We start from the raw sequence: 18,419 nt of genomic DNA, 5'->3' as shown, positions 1-18,419 counted from the left end.
TGAACCAGGAAGAGGATCATCCAGGTCAGATATTTGCTCCAAAACAGGGTTGTCATTTTCTTTCTTCCTTTTAATGCTTAGTGTTAGTTGCACATTCTCTTCCTGCTATACATGTGGGCGTAAGAGAATCATGTTGATTGTTGACTTCACCAATCGAGTGATTTATCAGCCTGTGAGGAGTAAATAAGAAGGGAGAATCAATACAATGCATAGTGCTAGCAGATGTATAATTTAACTTTGCTTTGAGTTTGAGACCACCAAGTCAAGAAACAGTTTTCCCTGTTTGTTAACTGTTTAGCATTTGAAGTCTTATGTATACTTGCCCTGTTTTCTTCCTGGTGCTGTTATATCCCCTGTCCAGGAGGAATGTGTAGACTTTTATTTGTAGATTTTCTCTTAGATAAGCTTGTGCTTGCACTTTAGCTTTCCAGCATAACTGCTTTTAAATATTCTTGGCATCCCATGATGAAGGATGTCTGTCTGTCATAGGTTCTCCTTGATTCCATCAAAAAAGAACAAACTAGTGGTGTTTTGGTAGATTTTTTTTTTTAACTTATTATTCCTTTTTTCTTTTTTAAGTAAAAGGATTTGCAGGTCATCGTTCAGTGTTCTTTTCTAACTTGACTCCATCTGTCTTATATTTTGCTGAAATTCTTCAAACCTTCTGATATGTGGAGGTCACATTTTCTTAGGTGCATACTTTCCAGTTTTTGGGTAGAGTTTCTTAAGACATACAGTGGCACTAATTATAAAAGAAAAGATTGATAAAATTTGACCAGATTAAAATCTGTTCATCAAGGGGCACCTGGTTGGCTCAGTCAGTAGAGCATTCAACTCTTGGGTTGTGAATTCAAGCCCTACGTTGGACATGGAATCTATTTAAAAAAAAAAAAAAATCTGTTCATCAAAAGATGCTTTAAAGAAAGTAGAAAGACATGTTAGGCACTGGGAGAATGTTGGATATAACTGACCAAAAATTAGTATCAAGAATATATAAAGAACTACTGTGAATCAGTTTAAGAGAAAGATGAGCCCAGTTGAAAGATGGGCAAAAGATGGATATAGTCCTTTCATGGGAGAGGAAATAAATATGGCTAATAAATATTTAAAAAGATAGTCACAATAATTAGGGAAATGCAAATCAGGACTATAATGAGAAAATGCTTTATATCCATTCATTTGGCAAAATTAAGAAAGTTGATGGTATCAGGTATTGGAGCAACTGTAGATCAACAAAATCTCTTCTGCAATTGCAGATAGGAGTAGGAAATAGTTTTGCATTCTTTTATAAAGCCATACATTTCATATGCCTTATAATTCATTAGTTTTTCTGGATCTATATCTAAGAGAAACTTCCCAAATGCCCCAGAAGATACACAAGAACGAAGATAATGGTAGAAAGACTGGGGGCAATGTAAATGTTCATCAGCAGGAAAATAGCCAAGATACATTGGTGCCTTAGTAATACAGTGGAATGATTGAGCATGCAACAATATACATGAATCTTTACTTCCTTCATGTTTTTATTTGGAAATAATAATTAATTTATTTGGAAGAATAAGAAATATGTGAAACATTTATATGCCTTTTATACAAATTTACCTTATTAACATTCTTTCCTGTTTGGTGTATGTTTTTTTGAACAATTGAGAGGAAGTTCCATATATCATAGTTCTTTTCTTTACTATTTGTTTAATTTTTTCTTTTTTTAACGATTTTAAATAGTAAACAATTTTAGAAGGCTTATACTGATCTGACTGCAAATACTTGCCTTTCTCTGGTTTGGGAAGATTTTTTTCCTATGGTTTTTTCATGGAGTTTTTAGTTTTAAATTTTATATTTGAGTCTCTGGTTACTGTAACTTTCATTTCTCTTAGTGTGTTCATGATTTTCTTCTTTTTTGTTCATGATTTTCTTTAAATTCTTAGGCCTGTTTGTGATAGAAGACAAGGATGCCAAGAAGCTAATTCCATCTTCTCATCACTGGGTCTTGGACTTTTTTTTTTTCCTTCTTCTGATTATTTTGACAATGGAGGAAGTCCCCAGGTTACCTTGCTAGCAAAACACCCAATGGATGGAAAAGTGCTAGACATCCTATCAGGTTATATAATATGTAGAGAGTCATGCTCTCTCTTTTAGATTAAGAGATATTGGTGAGATTTATTTATTTATTTATTTATTTTTATTTATTTATGATAGTCACAGAGAGAGAGAGAGAGAGGCAGAGACATAGGCAGAGGGAGAAACAGGCTCCATGCACTGGGAGCCCGATGTGGGATTCGATCCCGGGTCTCCAGGATCACACCCTGGAGGCGCTAAACCGCTGCGCCACCCAGATTTAAAACTGGAAGACACATCCATGCTAGTAATCATAGTATTTGCTGGGATGCCTGGGTGGCTCAGCGGTTGAGCATTTGCCTTTAGTTCAGGGCATGATCCCGGGATTGAGTCCCACCTTGGGTTCCCATGTCTGCTTCTCCCTCTGCTCTGTCTCTGCCTCTCTGTCTCTCTGTCTCTCTCTCTCTGTCTCTAATAAATAAATAAACTCTTTAAAAAAATCATAGTATTTGCCTAGTTGGTCATTCTTAGATTTGAACACATACTTTTGATATATTTGATTAAATCAAACTTAATGACAATAGCCAAGACATACTCACTAGAAGAATTTAGGGAGAAGATAATTTAAAATATAAAACAAAATTTAATTTGTTGTTAGGGAAGATTCGTATGTAAAAACAAAAGAACACAAGAAAATGTTCTTGGAAATGCGAAACACGAGTGCCAAAATAAAAAAAAAAAAATCATTGAGCAAGCAGATAATCAAATGTTGATGTTTTAAATCAACTGATTTGGAATTTCAAGTCAAAGAAATTTCCAAATGTAAAGTGATAGAGATGAAGAATATATATAAAAGGTTTTGAAGGAAGCAATGGAAAGAGGAAGAGTATAGGAAAAAATCAAAGGGAAGAATGATTAGAGAAAAATGGCTAGGGCCAAAAGATACATGTTTTCAGAAGGAATAGGCTCAAGCCAAGTGACTAGCAGGATTATTTCAAATTGAACTAAAGGCAGGATAAAGAGAAAATCTTGTTTCCTGAGCAAAAGACAAATTACCTACTACAGACAAAGGAGAATCAGGTTAGCCTCAAGAATTTTTCCATCTACAATTCTGGATACTCACACGGAAAATCTTATTTCAGAGTGGAGGGGAGTAGGGTATATAGAATTATATTCTTAAAGGTAAGTGTCATATTATATTATTGAAGGGGGAATGCAAAATAAAGATTTCAGGTGTGCAAGAGTAGCTGCATATCCTTCATGAAGAAAGTAACCTGAAGAAGTTTTTCAGGAGAATGGAAAAGGGTAACACCTGGTAACTGGTTATATTGGAAAAAATATCTTTTAACAGGGACTCTGCATCAGATAGATCTTCATTTTACGTGGTATATCTCAGGACTAAAAGTATCTCCACTTAGTCTTCTAAATTGGCACTATGGTCTTTGAAGCCATAGGAAAGGCTGACCAGAAGCACTGACCTTGGAGAATTGAAGGAAGCTAAAAGAAAATAAAATTTTTGGCTAATCATGTTCTCATTGGAACATAAGCTCTGTGAGAGCAGGGCTTGCTTTGTTCTGTGCTGAATCTCTAGCGCTTAAATGATTGGCACATAGTAGGAGATTAAATATTTGTTAAATGAGTAAATGCTTTGATGAATCTCTTTCTTTTGGAAAGTTTGAATGCCATTGAATATTTATTGGTTTAAATTGCTGTACCAAAATTAGGATCTATGTACTTGATCATTCAAGTTACATAATGCTGCCTTTTGGTTTTTTCATCTGTAGAAATGGACAGTAGTATGTAAGAGATTTAATGAATAGTTAAAATGTCATGAGATGGACTGGGAAGGAAAGATTTGAGGAAGGATAAACAAATGCAGTATTTTTCTCATAATTATGAAGTAACATAAGGTAACATAATTAATTGTTAAAAATGATATATCAAGGAGTTGATATATCTTAGCATATTATTTAAAGTTATAAAGTTAGTCACTAAAACTAGAAATAGTGTGGCTTCTAGCCTAAGGAGGGAGAAGAGAAGGAGAATATAACATACCCATCCACTGTGATAAGTTACTCATACAATGGGTATCAATAGTGTCTCCATTGAAAAAACAAGGAATTTTTTTTTTTTTTTTTTTTTTTTATTTATTACATACAGAGAGAGAGAGAGAGGCAGAGACACAGGCAGAGGGAGAAGCAGGCTCCATGCACCGGGAGCCCAATGTGGGATTCGATCCCGGGTCTCCAGGATCGCGCCCTGGGCCAAAGGCAGGCGCTAAACCGCTGCGCCACCCAGGGATCGCTGAAAAAACAAGGAATTTATATATTAGTTTGCTACTTACCATTATTGTGGCAACCCATTAGGAGGAACTTAAAACAGAAAGGGCTAGTGGTAGATATTAGAGCTTACTTTGTACTTCAACCTGCTATTTGTATATACGACTTTTTTTTTTTTTTGTAAAGATTTTATTTATTCACGAGAGACACACACAGAGGCAGAGATATAGGCAGAGAGAGAAGCAGGTCCCATGCAGGGAGCCTGATATGGGACTCGATCCCAGGCCTCCAGGATCACACCCTGGGCCAAAGGCAGGCGCTCAAACCCTGAGCCACCCAGGTGTCCCTGTATATACTACTACTAATGATAAAGCTAGTTTAATTGTAAAATAAAGGAAAGGAAAGAACTAATAATGTTCTGAGTATATGTGTACAGATAAATTCAAGTAATCTACACAGCAAAATTTACTTTTGACTATTTAGGTAATCCTTTCATTGAAATTTTACTTTTGTTGTATTTGAATGTGAGTCATTTAGATCCTACTGTTTCTTTCATTCTTATAAATCTTTAGTGATCAGGGAATATAATCTCAAGTGAAATTTTTTGTTTAATAACTTATTTCCCCATAAAAATAAGAGTTTTTAATTGCCTATAACATTGAAATGAATTTCCGAAATAGGGCATTTACCTATTCTCTCAGAAAGAGATGAAAACCTGCATTTTATATAGAATTAAGGCATAATTATAATAATTATAATTAGCTGCATTAAACAGCTTTAATTTCTAGAATCTTCTATGCATTTTAGTCATATACTATTTTATATTATTAGGTATTTTGAAAGTAAATTTCAGTGCCTCATACAGTATTTTTCTAATTGGAATAATTTTGATTCTGAGGTGAGATGATAGGTCTGTCTCTGAGTAACCAGGTTTTTGTTAATATACAAGAAGTCATTTTAACAATAACTATACCTGTGATAACAGTAAGCATTTCCCTAACAGTTCTTCCTATATTTCTTTTTTTCAAGTAGAGCATTTAGTTTTATGCGTTCCCATTAATCAAGTTATAATTAGTTCTTAGAATCAGGAATGAGTCGAAGTCTGTGCTTGACTACTACCTTTCAGTAAATTTTAGGTAGGCTCCACACCCACCATGGGACTTGAATTCATGACCCTCAGAGTAAGAGTTGCATATTCTACTGACTAAGCCAGCCAGGTGTGCTGATTCTATAAACTTTTATATTGCGTATTTAAGTGACATGTTTTCTGATAAAACATTGAGTGATCTTTTAAATATTTAAGATGAAACCATATATTTTTTATTTTTATTTTTTTAAAGATTTTATTGGCAGAGACACAGGCAGAGGGAGAAGCAGGCTCCATGCAGGGAGCCTGATGTGGGACTCAATCCCAGGTCTCCAGGGTTATGCCCTGGGCTGAAGGCAGGCGCTAAACTGCTGAGCCATCCAGGGATCCCCAGATGAAATCATTTAAAGAAAAGATGATACAGTTTTAATTGTAGTAAGATTATTTTGAACTTGGTAAATATTCTTTGTAAGCCAGAGGTGGGAAAAGAGGTGCTTTAACGTTTTATAATACTGATTTTTTTTATTTTTTTTCTCAGAAAAAAATTTAATATTTTTAATATTTAAATATTTATATTTAAATTTAATATTGTTGCCCCATAGTAGAGTAAAAATGGCTGTATTTTGTTCCAATGATGATAAGGAATTTACAAGTTTAGTAAATGAACTGTCTATAGTTTACTGGATTAATTACAGAACTTTCAGAGATACTTTATCCATACCTGCTGTGGTATGAACAGTCATCATTAAATTTAATGGTATTTCAGTTACTTATTTTTCCTAAGCAGCAAATAAACAATTACTACAGGAACATACGTATTTGTGTTAATATGAAATCTTTTTTAAGTTTCAGGAAGTAACTTTTTTTTCCTTTTTTTTTTTTAAAGATTTTATTTATTTATTCATGAGAGACATAGAGAGACAGAGAGGCAGAGACACAGGCAGAGGGAGAAGCAGGCTCCTTGCAGGCAGCCGAATGTGGGACTTGATCCCGGACTCAATCCCAGGTCTTCCAGGTCATGTCCTGGGCTGAAGGCGGCGCTAAACTGCTGAGCCACTGGAGCTGCCCCTCAGGAAGTAACTTTAATTGTTGAATTATCTTTCCTGTTTACTTAGTAATTTATTTTAAAATTTTGATGTGCCGTTTCTTAATTTAGAAATTTACTTACATTGTACTCTAATTTCTGAGCGTAACTGACTTTACTGTTTCTTGGCAGAAAACTTTGTGAACTTATTGACAGATATTTCAACTCTTACACATTATACATTGAGTGCTGGTGTGTTTTTGCATTTGAAATAAGGAAATGAGAAAATATAGAATATATGATAAAAGAACTAAGAAGTAAAAAAGCTACTAGTGAGCAATTCCACTTGTGAATGAAAGTCTGTGGGCAGCCCGCGTGGCTCAGTGGTTTAGCATGGCCTTCAGCCCAGGGCGTGATCCTGGAGACCTGGAATCGAATCCTGTGTCAGACTTCCTGCAGGGAGCCTGTTTCTCCCTCTGCCTGTGTCTCTGTCTCTCTTTCTCTGTGTCTCTCATGAATAAATAAATAAAATATAAAAAAAAAAAAGTCTGAATGTAGTAATTTTATTATTTTCATTTTACTGTAAATAGACCAAAATTGATCCAAAATAGAATTGCATATGGATTCCTTTGTGTGGCTTTAAGAGCCTCTGTTCCTGCATCCTCAGATCAGCCTTTTTATGTGAGAAAACTAGCATGCATCTTGTATTCTGGTCAACCTATATTACCATAAATTTAGATCCTGTATGTTACTTAACTGTGTGATTCCTTTATTCAGTCAACAGATAAATATTAAAGGTTACCATTGAGCCACTAAAGATATATAGCCTTTCCTTTGTGTACCTCAATCTACTTGGACAGACATTTAATTTCTCCTGGTGAAGTTAGATGTTTTTCAGTATTGGGGATCTTTAGGTCTCTTGATGAATTCTAAGTATGTAATATATGTATTTTTTATCTTTTTTAGTATTTTATATTCTTTAATGCTATATTGTAAATGTAATTTAAGTTTTTTCAGTTTGTTGCTAGCTTATAGAAATATCTTGTATCCCGTGACTTTCATAAATTTATCTGTTCTAGTAGTTCAAATAGGATTTTCTGCCTAATAGTCACATTGTCTGTTAAAAATTGAGACCATTTTCTTTTTGATCTTTATATTTCATTTTTGTGCAAGATTTTATTTTTCATATAGTGTGACTTAGATGTGAAATTAAGTGGAAACTCTAAAACCAAAATAAGGATACACATAAACAAGTTTATAGTGTGATGAGTGATGTTATTTTGCTGAAATCAAATCACAGCTCAAAACATGAATTAATCCTAAATTCTAAGACTTCTTAAAATCATGTTCTTACTCTTATTTGGGCATAAGCTAACATATATTATGACTATTCTCCACCATTTTTCACTCTTTGAACTTAATTCTGTTCTATAGTACACTTTGAGATTACTTGATCTTTGATTGGTACAGATGAATTATTTATAAATTATCAGACTGCATCTACTTTTTTTCAAGCCCGAAATACTTACTTTATAAATGCAAACTTGGGGACTGGAATCTTTTGAAGCTTTTTTTTTTTTTTTTTTTTTTTATTATAGTGTGGTCATGCAGAGGAACAATAATGTTAAGTCTCACTTACATGGAAATGTAAGTTTAAAAAAATTGAACAGTTCATTTCCCAAATAATCATCGTCCTTTCCCTTGATGATTTTTAAAAATTTTTGAATATAAAAGAAACAGACCAAATCTGCACTGTAAAATACTTTGTCTTTTGCTTTCTTAATGCAAAATGACTGGTCATGTTTTTGGGACAGTGAGGGTCAGAAGCTTATCTCAGTATTAAAGCACTTTAATGGATCTGGACAAATGTACAGGCTTTTGAACAGCTGGGGGTTTTATCCATCTGTTAGTGTCCTTGTTCTACTCTCTAGTGTGAAATTTTTCAGTTGGGTAAGCCAATCTGAGTAGATTTTATTCCTGGTAAGTGATTAATTTTCCTGAGGAATTAAATCTATTATATATTTTAGCTGTAGTCATTCTTCATCTATAATTTTGTCTTTTTTTTTGAAATGTGTATCTCCCCTTTTTTTTAAAAAAAATAATTTACTGGTTTTAACTTTGGAGAATTTAACACTTATAAACAATTAAAAGAGAAGCTGGGCAGCCATTAAATCAACAATACCCTGTACAACATCTATGTATTTCGTATTTCTGTGGCAATATGATATTTAATATATTTGGAAGTTGTATTTTTCTAACTTTTTATTATTTTTTAAACTTTATTTTGAAGTCATTTTTAGATTTAAATAAATGTTGCAAAGATAATACAGGATGTCTCCGTATAGCTAGTTTTTCCTAATTATTGCTGTGTTACATAATCATGTCTATCCAAACTAAGATATTAACATTGGTACAGTACTGTTAACCTCAGACATTTTTCCAGATTTTCCCTCTTTTCTCACAAATGCCCTTTTCTGTTCAAGATCTGGAAAACAGGTTTTAGATTTTCTTTTTATGTCTTAATAGTCTTTAAGCTATGACAGTTCTCTGTCTCTCGTGGCTTTAATATTTTTGAAGACTGTTGGTCAGATATTTTACAAGGTGTCTTTCAGTGTCAGTGCCTAATGCTTTCTCATGATTAGATTGCGTTATGGGAAGAATACTGCATAAGTGGTGTGTCCTTCTCATCTGATTATATGTGACTTACTACTTGTGATATTAATTTTGATTACTTCGTTAAGGTTGTGTCTGTTTTTCTAATGTAAATATCCCTTTTCTCTCTTTTCATACTGTCTTAGAAGCAAGTCAGTATGTCCAGCCCCACACTTTAGATGAGGAAAAACAAGCCCCACCTTATGCAGGAAAGAATATTAAAGAATTTGTGAAATTTTTTTGTTGTTAATTTATTTAGCTCTTATATTTGTTCTTTTTCCTACTTCTAGAATATTCTTTTTGTCTTAGATCTATCCTACAGTTCTCTTATTTTTTAATCTGTGATTTCCAGCTCTTTTTTTTCTGCTTTGTAATTTGAGATAATTCTTGGACTTAATACTCTACTCCTTAGGTGAGACAATGACCATTTTCCCCTTTAATTCATGTTCTGAAATTTTCAATTCAAAGGTCAAATTTTTAAACTAGACAAAAGGTGTTTGTTGCATTTCGGTCCCAAGTGACTGCCTGCCTTTTCTCTCTCTCTCTCTTTCTCTCTTCCCCCTCTCCCCTCTCCCTCCCCCCCTCCCTGCTAGGTACTCATTATCTCCTTCAGCATTTCTGTTTTATTGTGCTTATATTCCTAGTGCTTATTCTCATTTTCTTTCTGGATGGTGTGGCTTCTTAGATACATAGTTGCTTTTTCCCTTGTGGCTTATTTGGTCTCAGGTCTGGTTATTGAAATACTGCTAATAGTAATAAACCAACCAGTGATTAAAAGGAAGTAAGTAATTTACTTGTAATTTTTTTTTTTTTTTATTTACTTGTAATGTTAAGGGTAAGCTGTTGGCCCCTCTGAGGACACTGAAGAAAATTTTGTTTTCTAGGTAGAGAACTCTTAGCTCATCCATTATACTGTCAAAAAGACATGGGTTGGCAAGTAAACTACCTCCTGGAGCGCATCTCCACAGGCCAGGTTCTGGGTGTGGGCCTTAGGATCATTTGTTTGGTCTCCAGTGTCTGCTCAGTTCAAAGTGGGAAAGAAGCCCTATACCAGAGACTCAAAAGCCCTCAAATCTCTGAATCTGCCAGGTTGAGGCCTAGCTCTGTTAATGGAAAATGAGAGAAGGAGGGGTCCCACTGTACATTATTTGAATTGTCAATTATTATAGAATTCTGAGTCCATTTGGAAAGTTTGTACCCTAGAGAGTATATATGTTTAAAGTGCCTTCTTCTGACATATCACTAAGTCCTTCAGCTGTTACTGGACCATGGCTCCGTTTGTATAATTCAAGTTTCCTTTCTCCTTGTGTTAACTTCCCAACAACACACCAGTACATGTAATTTATGATGTCAGCTGTGTAATGAGTATCTCCTTTTAGATAGCACAAAAAGTTAGGATAGCTCCATATTGCTTAGTCTCATATTTCTAGTGGTCTGTAGTTGACAGCATGCCCATAGATGTCTCATTATATTTAAATATTTATTTAAGATTAATAGTGTCAGGTGCAGTTCTAGATCTGGTTAACATAAGTTGTCTTAAAGCCAAGGTATTGACCATTTTTAGGAAGACCTGAGTTTTGTTAATGGACATTTACTATGCTGAGGACTTCCAAATTTGTATACCCACCCTGGGTCTTTCCTTCTATCTCCAAACTCCTATCTATATCCAATTGCCTATTTGACATCTTCTCACAGCTGTCTAATAAGCATCTCAAATCTAATGTAATTCCCCTGTTTCTTTGCCTGCCCCAAACCTTCTCTATGTACATAGTACCACTGCCCTTCCAGTTATGGGACTCGGTCTTGAACCTTCTCTTTCTTACTCTATATCTAATTAGTTAATATATCTGTAAGTATGTATTGTTGGTTCTGCTTTCAAAATGTATCCCGAATCCAAGCTCTTCACTAGCTGTGGATTTGTTATCTCCATTTAAGGGCTATTATTATTATACTGAATTATTACTGTGCTAGCCCTTACTGGCCTTCCCATTCTCACCTTTGCTCCTCTACACTTAGTTACCAGCGAAACAGCCCCTAAGAGATCCTTTTATGACATGTGAGATTGGACTGTTAATTTTTTTCATTCTTGACAGTGTTAATATCAAAGTATTGCTAACCTCAAAATACTCAGAAAATATTCCCCTGTTTTCTAGTCTTTGGAATAGTTGGTGTTAGGTTTAGAGTGATCATTTGTAGGGCAGTTAATTAAATATACATCTAAAACCATGTAAGCCTGGGGGCTCTTGGCTGGCTTAATTGGAAGAGCATGTGGCTTTTGGTCTCGGGGTCTTGAGTTTGAGCCCCATGTTGGGTATAGAGATTACATACATGCATACATAGATAGATACATAAACAAAAACATGTGAGTGAGCCTGGTGGATTTTTGTGGAGGGGGTAGATTTTTAATTGTTGGTTAATGTTCTTTAGTTATTACAGATCTCTTCAGGTTTTCTATTTATTCTGGAGTTTGGTTTGGTAAATTGTATGTAGGTAAATTATATTTTTGGGAAGTTTAAGTTTTTTTGCATATTGACATGAATAGTATTATTTTTTAGTCTTCATGATATTAAATGCATCTTATTTTAAAATCAGTCTTCCCAGAGATTTTTTTATTGTTAGGTTTTTTTTCCTCCAAACACTGGCTTTTCCCCCCAAACACCAATTTTTATTCTCTTTGGTTCTCTTCATTCTTGTTTTCTGTTTCATTATTTTCTGCTGCTATCATATTTCATTCCTCCTACTTTTGGGGACTTATTACTTATTTCCTAACATACTGAGTTGGATAATGAACTCATTAATTTTTTTTTAAGTTCTGCATATGTGAATTTCTAAGTGTTCAATGCTTAGACTAAGCATTTTCATTATTGTACTGATGTAAAATTTTTGAATTTCCATTATGATTTTTTGGAAGACTTTTAGAAGTGTGTTTTTAGAATTTCCAAATATGAGTAAAGCGTTTTGTTTATGTTTTGCTTCAAAAACTGATGTCAGAAAATGTGATGTTTCATGACATGGACTGTTTGGTATTTATTGAGATTTATTTGCTTTCTGCTGTGGTGTATAGTCACCACTTTTGTGGTGATTCAGTGTATACGCTATAATTGCCTCAGTTTTCTGTATTATGTATATATTTAGTCTGTATTTTTATTAATAATCTGCTTTACCAATTACTTAGAGAAATGTGTTAAATTCTTTTGCTATAATGAGAAGCCTGTCAAATTTTCTTTATAAAATTCTGACAACTTCTAATATAATGTAAAGTTTTTTTAGTTTAATATTGTCACAGCTTATTTTTAAAATGTCTGTTACTTAGTATGTAGTGACCATTTTATCTCCCAACAATGGTTTTTGCCATCATTTTTGTCTGGTGTTAATATAGTTGTATCAGCTTTTATTTGGTTTGTGTTGTCCTGTGTCTTTTCATTACTTTTAACTTTGTGTCCTTATTTATGTTTTAGTTTGTCTTCTTACAAAACATGTGTAACTGGATTTTTGAAGCATCTGAACGGTTATGTTTTCATTGATGAACATATATTTTTTGATGCTTGATATAAATGTGTATTTCTCCTGTCTTTATCTGTCTTTATTTTGTATTTTCTAATTAAATCTAAATCATTCAAGCTATCCCCCCACCATCTGTTCTATTGGATTGATGTTTTTTATTTTCCTCTTTTTCTGTCCACTGAGTTAGAAGTTATGCATTACATACATAGATTTATTATAATACATGTGTAATTTATATATTTTGAATTTGATTCAGTTAAAGTGCATAGTTGATCACCATTCAAACGGAAATAGCATCTCTAACTTCTGTTAAAATAACACGATTCTCATTGATCCAGCTGATCATCTCCCTTTGTGTTAAATTTCTCTTTGTTTAACTTAAATAGAGCCTTTTTTTTTTTCTTTTGTACTTTTGGGGCTCTTCATGGAGTTAATGAATTTCTCTAGTTTTTTATATCTGGCTAATTAAAGCAGGCTTCAGAATTTTTATTTGTTTAAACTCTATTGTTTATTTGTTTAAACTCTAATGTTTATTTGTTTAGAACTATTTCTTTCAGTTTAGAACTGAATTTTATGTTTAGGTTGGTTTTTTTAAAAGCTTTAGGGCCTTTATGAAATTAGAGTACAGCTTCCTGGTACCAAATTCTCTTTTTGTTTTTCTTATGTTGTTGGATTTTGTTTTTGTTTATCTTTTTGAAATGTGATTAATTAGCTAGCTTTGTGTCTGCTTTCATTTTGTTTTATTTAATTTTAGAGTATCCCACTGATGTGTATATGAATTATTTATTTGTAGTTATCTTGTAGCAGAGCATTTGTTTTATTAGCTTTCTATATAAAATACTGTTCTCCAAGTTCTAGGAGTAAATTAAAATAAAAAGACAGGAATTTAGCAACAAAGAACTTAAAAAGTTCTCTTTGGAATTTAAAATACAGTTGTCTGATGCTGTCACAGGATGGGAAACTAATTTGACCATTTACAATGTATATTCATATTTATTATAGAACATGCATTACTCATGGAAAAATAAAGTAGGCGTGGTGTAAACAAAAAGAGCCTCATAATTTGTTTAAACACAGGTGGTTTTCAAAGTATATTCTCTGGGCTAGCAGTGTGTGGATCACCTTTGAACTTGTTAGCAATACAGACTTACAGGTTCAGCTTCATGAAACATTTGGGGCCGGGTGGTCTGTGTTTCCATAAGTTTTCCCTGTGATTCTGATGCTTGCTAAAGTTTGAGAACGGAGTTACAAATTAAAATAAGATGTTGCAAACTAACTCACATGATGTATTTCTTTGATAGGCATGCCCAATGCTGGTCATCATTTTTTCACAGACAGAAATAATATAGATGAATATTTGGTTAATAAACATGGTGAAAACAACACTCAGGTTAACTTTGGTTCAAGGGATTGAAAAAGTTATAATATGAATGTGAGAATATGGTATAGAAGTTTGTGATTCAAAATATTTTGTAATTAACACTAGAATCTTAATGTAATGCAACTTTAATGCAATTTAGTACAACTCTTTTCCTTTCCTCCTAACCCTACCTAGCCAGTAGTTTTCAAATTGCTTACAGAGGCCTTTTCTTCTATTTGATACCTCATCATTAAAAACTGATTGAAAGGACTAAAGAGACATTCATAGTCTCACCTTAAACAAAATCTCATGGGAAGGTAGGGCTGTGGAGAGGGCCATACTCTCCTGAAATAGGTCTTTGTGTTTGGATTTCTTTATTTTAAAATGTTTTGTGTAATCATCCCTCTATGGTGTTTACAGGTAGTAGTAAATCTTTTTTAATTACTCAAATTAGTATTTAAAGAACTTTTTATGAAGATGGTTTGCATTATAGTACAAATATAATTTTTAAATAATGATAATATTTTATTAAAAATTCTTTGTGTTTTTCTTTCAGGAGAGAAATAGAAACAAACAATAACCATATGAAGATGTCCTGTTAGAATTACAACACTAATGATGTAGACTCTGGAAATGCCTAATAAGTCAAAGAAGACGTTATTAAAGCTTTTTTTCTGCTTAAGGTGACATCTTTGAACTCTAACACAGAATTGACTCTTCTTGTAATGGTTTTCATCAGCGCATCTGCCCTTATACTCTCACCAAACACACTTGAGAACTGTAACTTCGTCAAGCACTTTCTGTCCTGAAGCTTTTACCAGTATCTGCTGTCTTTTGTAATTATGCATCCTAGCTAAGGCACAGAAGACTGAATGAATGCAAGGATTCATTAACTCTTTGAATTTGTTAAATACTAACAGTTAACCATTAGAAGTGGTTCAATGATGTAAGAGTCACACTGCTTCAACTTTTTCTTTGTTGTAGTTTTTAAATTGTCAATTTTTAGCTATTTGACAGATTAAAAGCAAAATAATCATGCCATATTTAGTCCTGGAGTTCAAGTCTAAATGTTTATGTGAAAAATTATTGTAGTAAACTTTTAATATGGCAAAGCAACCTTAAGCTCTATTTTAGCCAAATGAAACATAATCTGAAATTATATTAGAACATTTCCCTTGTCTTCAAACTGTTTGGTGTAACAGAATATTGATATGCAGCTTGGTGGATTTCACCAATTAATGCACATTCTTCTCCCCTCCTTCCCCCAATAATATGTATACTGAAAAATGTGCATTTGTCTGAGGAATTATTTTGTTTGCTACCACTTAATGAATCTCAAAATTTTGAGTAAATGTACCTCAGTCTAATCAGACTTTTTATGACCTTTATAACTACATTTAAAACCCTTAATTCCTATTTCTGGGTGTTTGCGAGCCTGATTGCTATCATGAAGTAAAAATTTATTACTCTAGGTATTCACTAGCTAAATAAACATAGTTCTTGTTTAGCAAGCATATACTGTTCCTCAACTCTTTTCTCCAGCTTTTGCAGTGTCCTGGCATCCTTAAAATACTTTGAAAATATGGCCTTGATCCATGGATTAAATCAGTATCTAAGTGAATGTGTTGATGTTTTATTGATCAGATCTATATAAATGGGAATACAGCATATATCTGGGTATTCTTATAGTTATCTTTTTAACATCTTATTTTTTTCATTAATTACATATCAACATTAATTTTGTAACTTGAAACAAATTGATTTTGTATAATTAAATGTGTCAAGCATCTGTATTAACTGATTTGATGGCATAAGGTTATGAAGATAATGTACTGCCCCTTATATTACTGTTCCAAAAGGAGAAGACTATGTAGAAAGATACATTAAGGGTGAAAATAGCAATATAGTAGATGTGAATACCTTGATGTTTTGCATTACTCCATTTATGTTTACATCATGTTTAGAAATGTTTTCATTTACTATGGTCTTTGGTCACTTCAATTCAAAAATTTAGTGACAGATATTTCTTTGAGGCTTTCATTTATATAATTTTTTTGTACAATGTTTTCTTAAATGTACAAATACTGTATTCAAGTGGAAAAAAAGGTACAGTATTTGTCGATAATCGTAGCTACTTCACAGTTCTTTGGTAGTCCCAGTGTAGTTATATCAGTGTTTACTGAAGGGAACATCAAAATGTTGATGGTATATTACAGAATAAAGACTTTCTTAAAGGAAAATTGCACCTATTTTACCTTTTTACGAGTAAGCCATGAAATCTTGTAACATGTCTCTTAACTATTTATAATGAAAATTGGCATTTGGGTATATAGTCACCATCGCAATGTTCTATATCCCTGAGATTATATAGGTAGGACATGTCAAAGATGACTCTTGTCACTCTGGAGGTCCTATTAGACAAAACTGTAAAGGGGTGACCTTGTAGGAAGGGTCTGAGTCCTCTCTCTGAGGTTCTCTTTTTCTTGGTGCTTTATTAGCAACTCTGAATATTTTTATAAAACTAGTTACACTATAAGTGGATTCAAACTTGTTTAATTTACATTAGGTTTCTATGTAAGAAGTGTCACTCACTCAGCAAGCAGGCTGATTGCAGTAGCAGACTCCAATGTTAGATGTAATTGAGTAGTCTATTCATGGTGAGGAGTACATCCCAGTGCCTTTAACCTGGATTTCTATTAAGTGAAATGGGTGCAGCATTCCTTTGGGAAGAAAAAAACACAAAAACCTTTATCTTTTCAAAATTGGTATTTTTTTTCTCGTTTAATTTTTCTTCAGAGCACCTACCTTCTCTTCCTCTTTGGTCTGTAAATGTATGGCAAAAAGTTTTTTCTCTAAGTGAAATTATTGCAGATTGTCTCAATAGCACAACTAACTAAATATTTCTTAACTTTGGGACCAAAAGGGAGAGAACCTGGGCTCTGCAGCAGGAGACATATCATCACATGTTGGAATAATCACAAATTAAGACATTACTGGCCCAGTAAATTTCTTGCTTAATATTTTTCCAAGATCTGGTTTGAATGTTTCTTATTAAAGTTATCTTATGTGGGTATTTTATTTTGAAAGGTATTATAGTTTGTATATTTAACAGTAAGGGGGAAAATGTAACCAAAATTAGTATTCTTTCTCTATACATATTGGTACTTGAAGATTTCTTTCAGAAGAAACCCCAGCCTTTTCCTAATTTCAGTACTTAATTCCTCATTTTAACTCGAGTGATCTTTCTAATTCAAAAGCTGTGTTCTTTTTGAATACCATGCATGGGGGTTAAGCTGATGTTAAAACAGTTTGCAATAAAAAAGAGTCAGCTTACGTCATTTAATCATTTCAAGTGCATTCTGCATCCTATAAAAATAAGTTTGAAAAATTTAAGAGAATTGTGTTTTCATTAAGTTTTGCATATCTTTTGTTATGCCATGTAAATTCCCTTCTTTTTCGTATGATTAAAGAAAGGTTATGATAAAATGATTAGTTCATTTACATTCACTTGTAGCAATTACATGAGAATTTGAATTTTGTCGTGTTTGGGTTTGTTCATTCCTGTGAATGATGGTACAGTTAGGTGAGATTTTCTGTTATGGTACCCAAACTCACCATTTGGTCCTCTTTAATCTTTGAGGGTTTCAATAAAAATTGTTCACTCATATCTGTGTTTTTTTCCATTTTATCTTCAAAAATATGTATTGCCTGCCAGAAAATCTAATATTTCTGTCTGTCCTATTACGGATTTCCTGATTGACGTTTCTCTCGAATACAAATAGATTGTATTGCTTGTTTTAGTTGGCCATTTAAATTAAGTGGGGGGAATTAAAGAGAGTTTATCCTAATCTTTACCCACCCCAGTGAGCTTATTGAATTACATGCTCTTAATACTAAACTTAGAGCAAAAGAGAAAGAGGCCTATTTGTTTTCATGTAATAGGAGGAAGTGGTGGTACCAGCTGTCTAATAACCCTAATCCTCCGATCTTGGTACCAAGGAATGCTTTTCTAACAGTCTGTATTTTATCCTTTGGGATAGATAGAGCTTATGTAGATCGTGATGAATCTGGTTGGTGCATTGATTCTTGGCTGGGCTCTTTATCTAAGGTACTTGTTCTGACAGGGGAAATCAGAGTTTAGTTTTGTGCTGTCAAAACTTTCCAGATGCATACGGCATTGTTGGCATGTGGTTAGGGCACGGTTTTACAGAATCACCCCAGGTGTCCCACACTGGCAGCGTCAAAAACCTCCTTTTTACTGGTCATTTCCTAAAGGGAGGGTTTGCATCTCATCAGCATATTTATATTTGTTTATAAATACTGCACTAAGTTCAGAATTTGTTTTGTAATTTGAGTTACATGTAGAGCATTGGACTAAATGTAAATGAAAAGCTTTTTTTAAAACTTAGGATGAAAAGAAGATAGAAGTGTGAAATTCATAACACTGATGGCTTC

The 18,419-nt window shown here is 33.4% G+C and overlaps 1 protein-coding gene across 10 annotated transcripts in view; it reads left to right on the top strand.

Annotated features, from left to right (window-relative positions):
* The window catches only part of YTHDF3 (YTH N6-methyladenosine RNA binding protein F3), a 40,098-nt gene extending 22,469 nt beyond the window's left edge, over positions 1 to 17,629 (top strand). For all 10 annotated transcript variants that reach the window (XM_077876813.1, XM_077876814.1, XM_077876812.1 and 7 more), the window contains one exon: positions 14,521 to 17,629. In XM_077876813.1, the coding sequence (XP_077732939.1) occupies positions 14,521 to 14,544 (24 nt within the window). In that variant the 3' untranslated portion in view covers positions 14,545 to 17,629. The remainder of the gene's footprint in view (positions 1 to 14,520) is intronic.
* The last annotated feature ends 790 nt before the right edge of the window (positions 17,630 to 18,419 follow it).

This window comes from Canis aureus, chromosome 28 (assembly GCF_053574225.1).
Source record: "Canis aureus isolate CA01 chromosome 28, VMU_Caureus_v.1.0, whole genome shotgun sequence".
Lineage (NCBI taxonomy): Eukaryota > Metazoa > Chordata > Mammalia > Carnivora > Canidae > Canis > Canis aureus.
The sequence above is the reverse complement of the archived record's forward strand: the minus strand, read 5'-3'. Positions and strand labels throughout refer to the sequence as shown.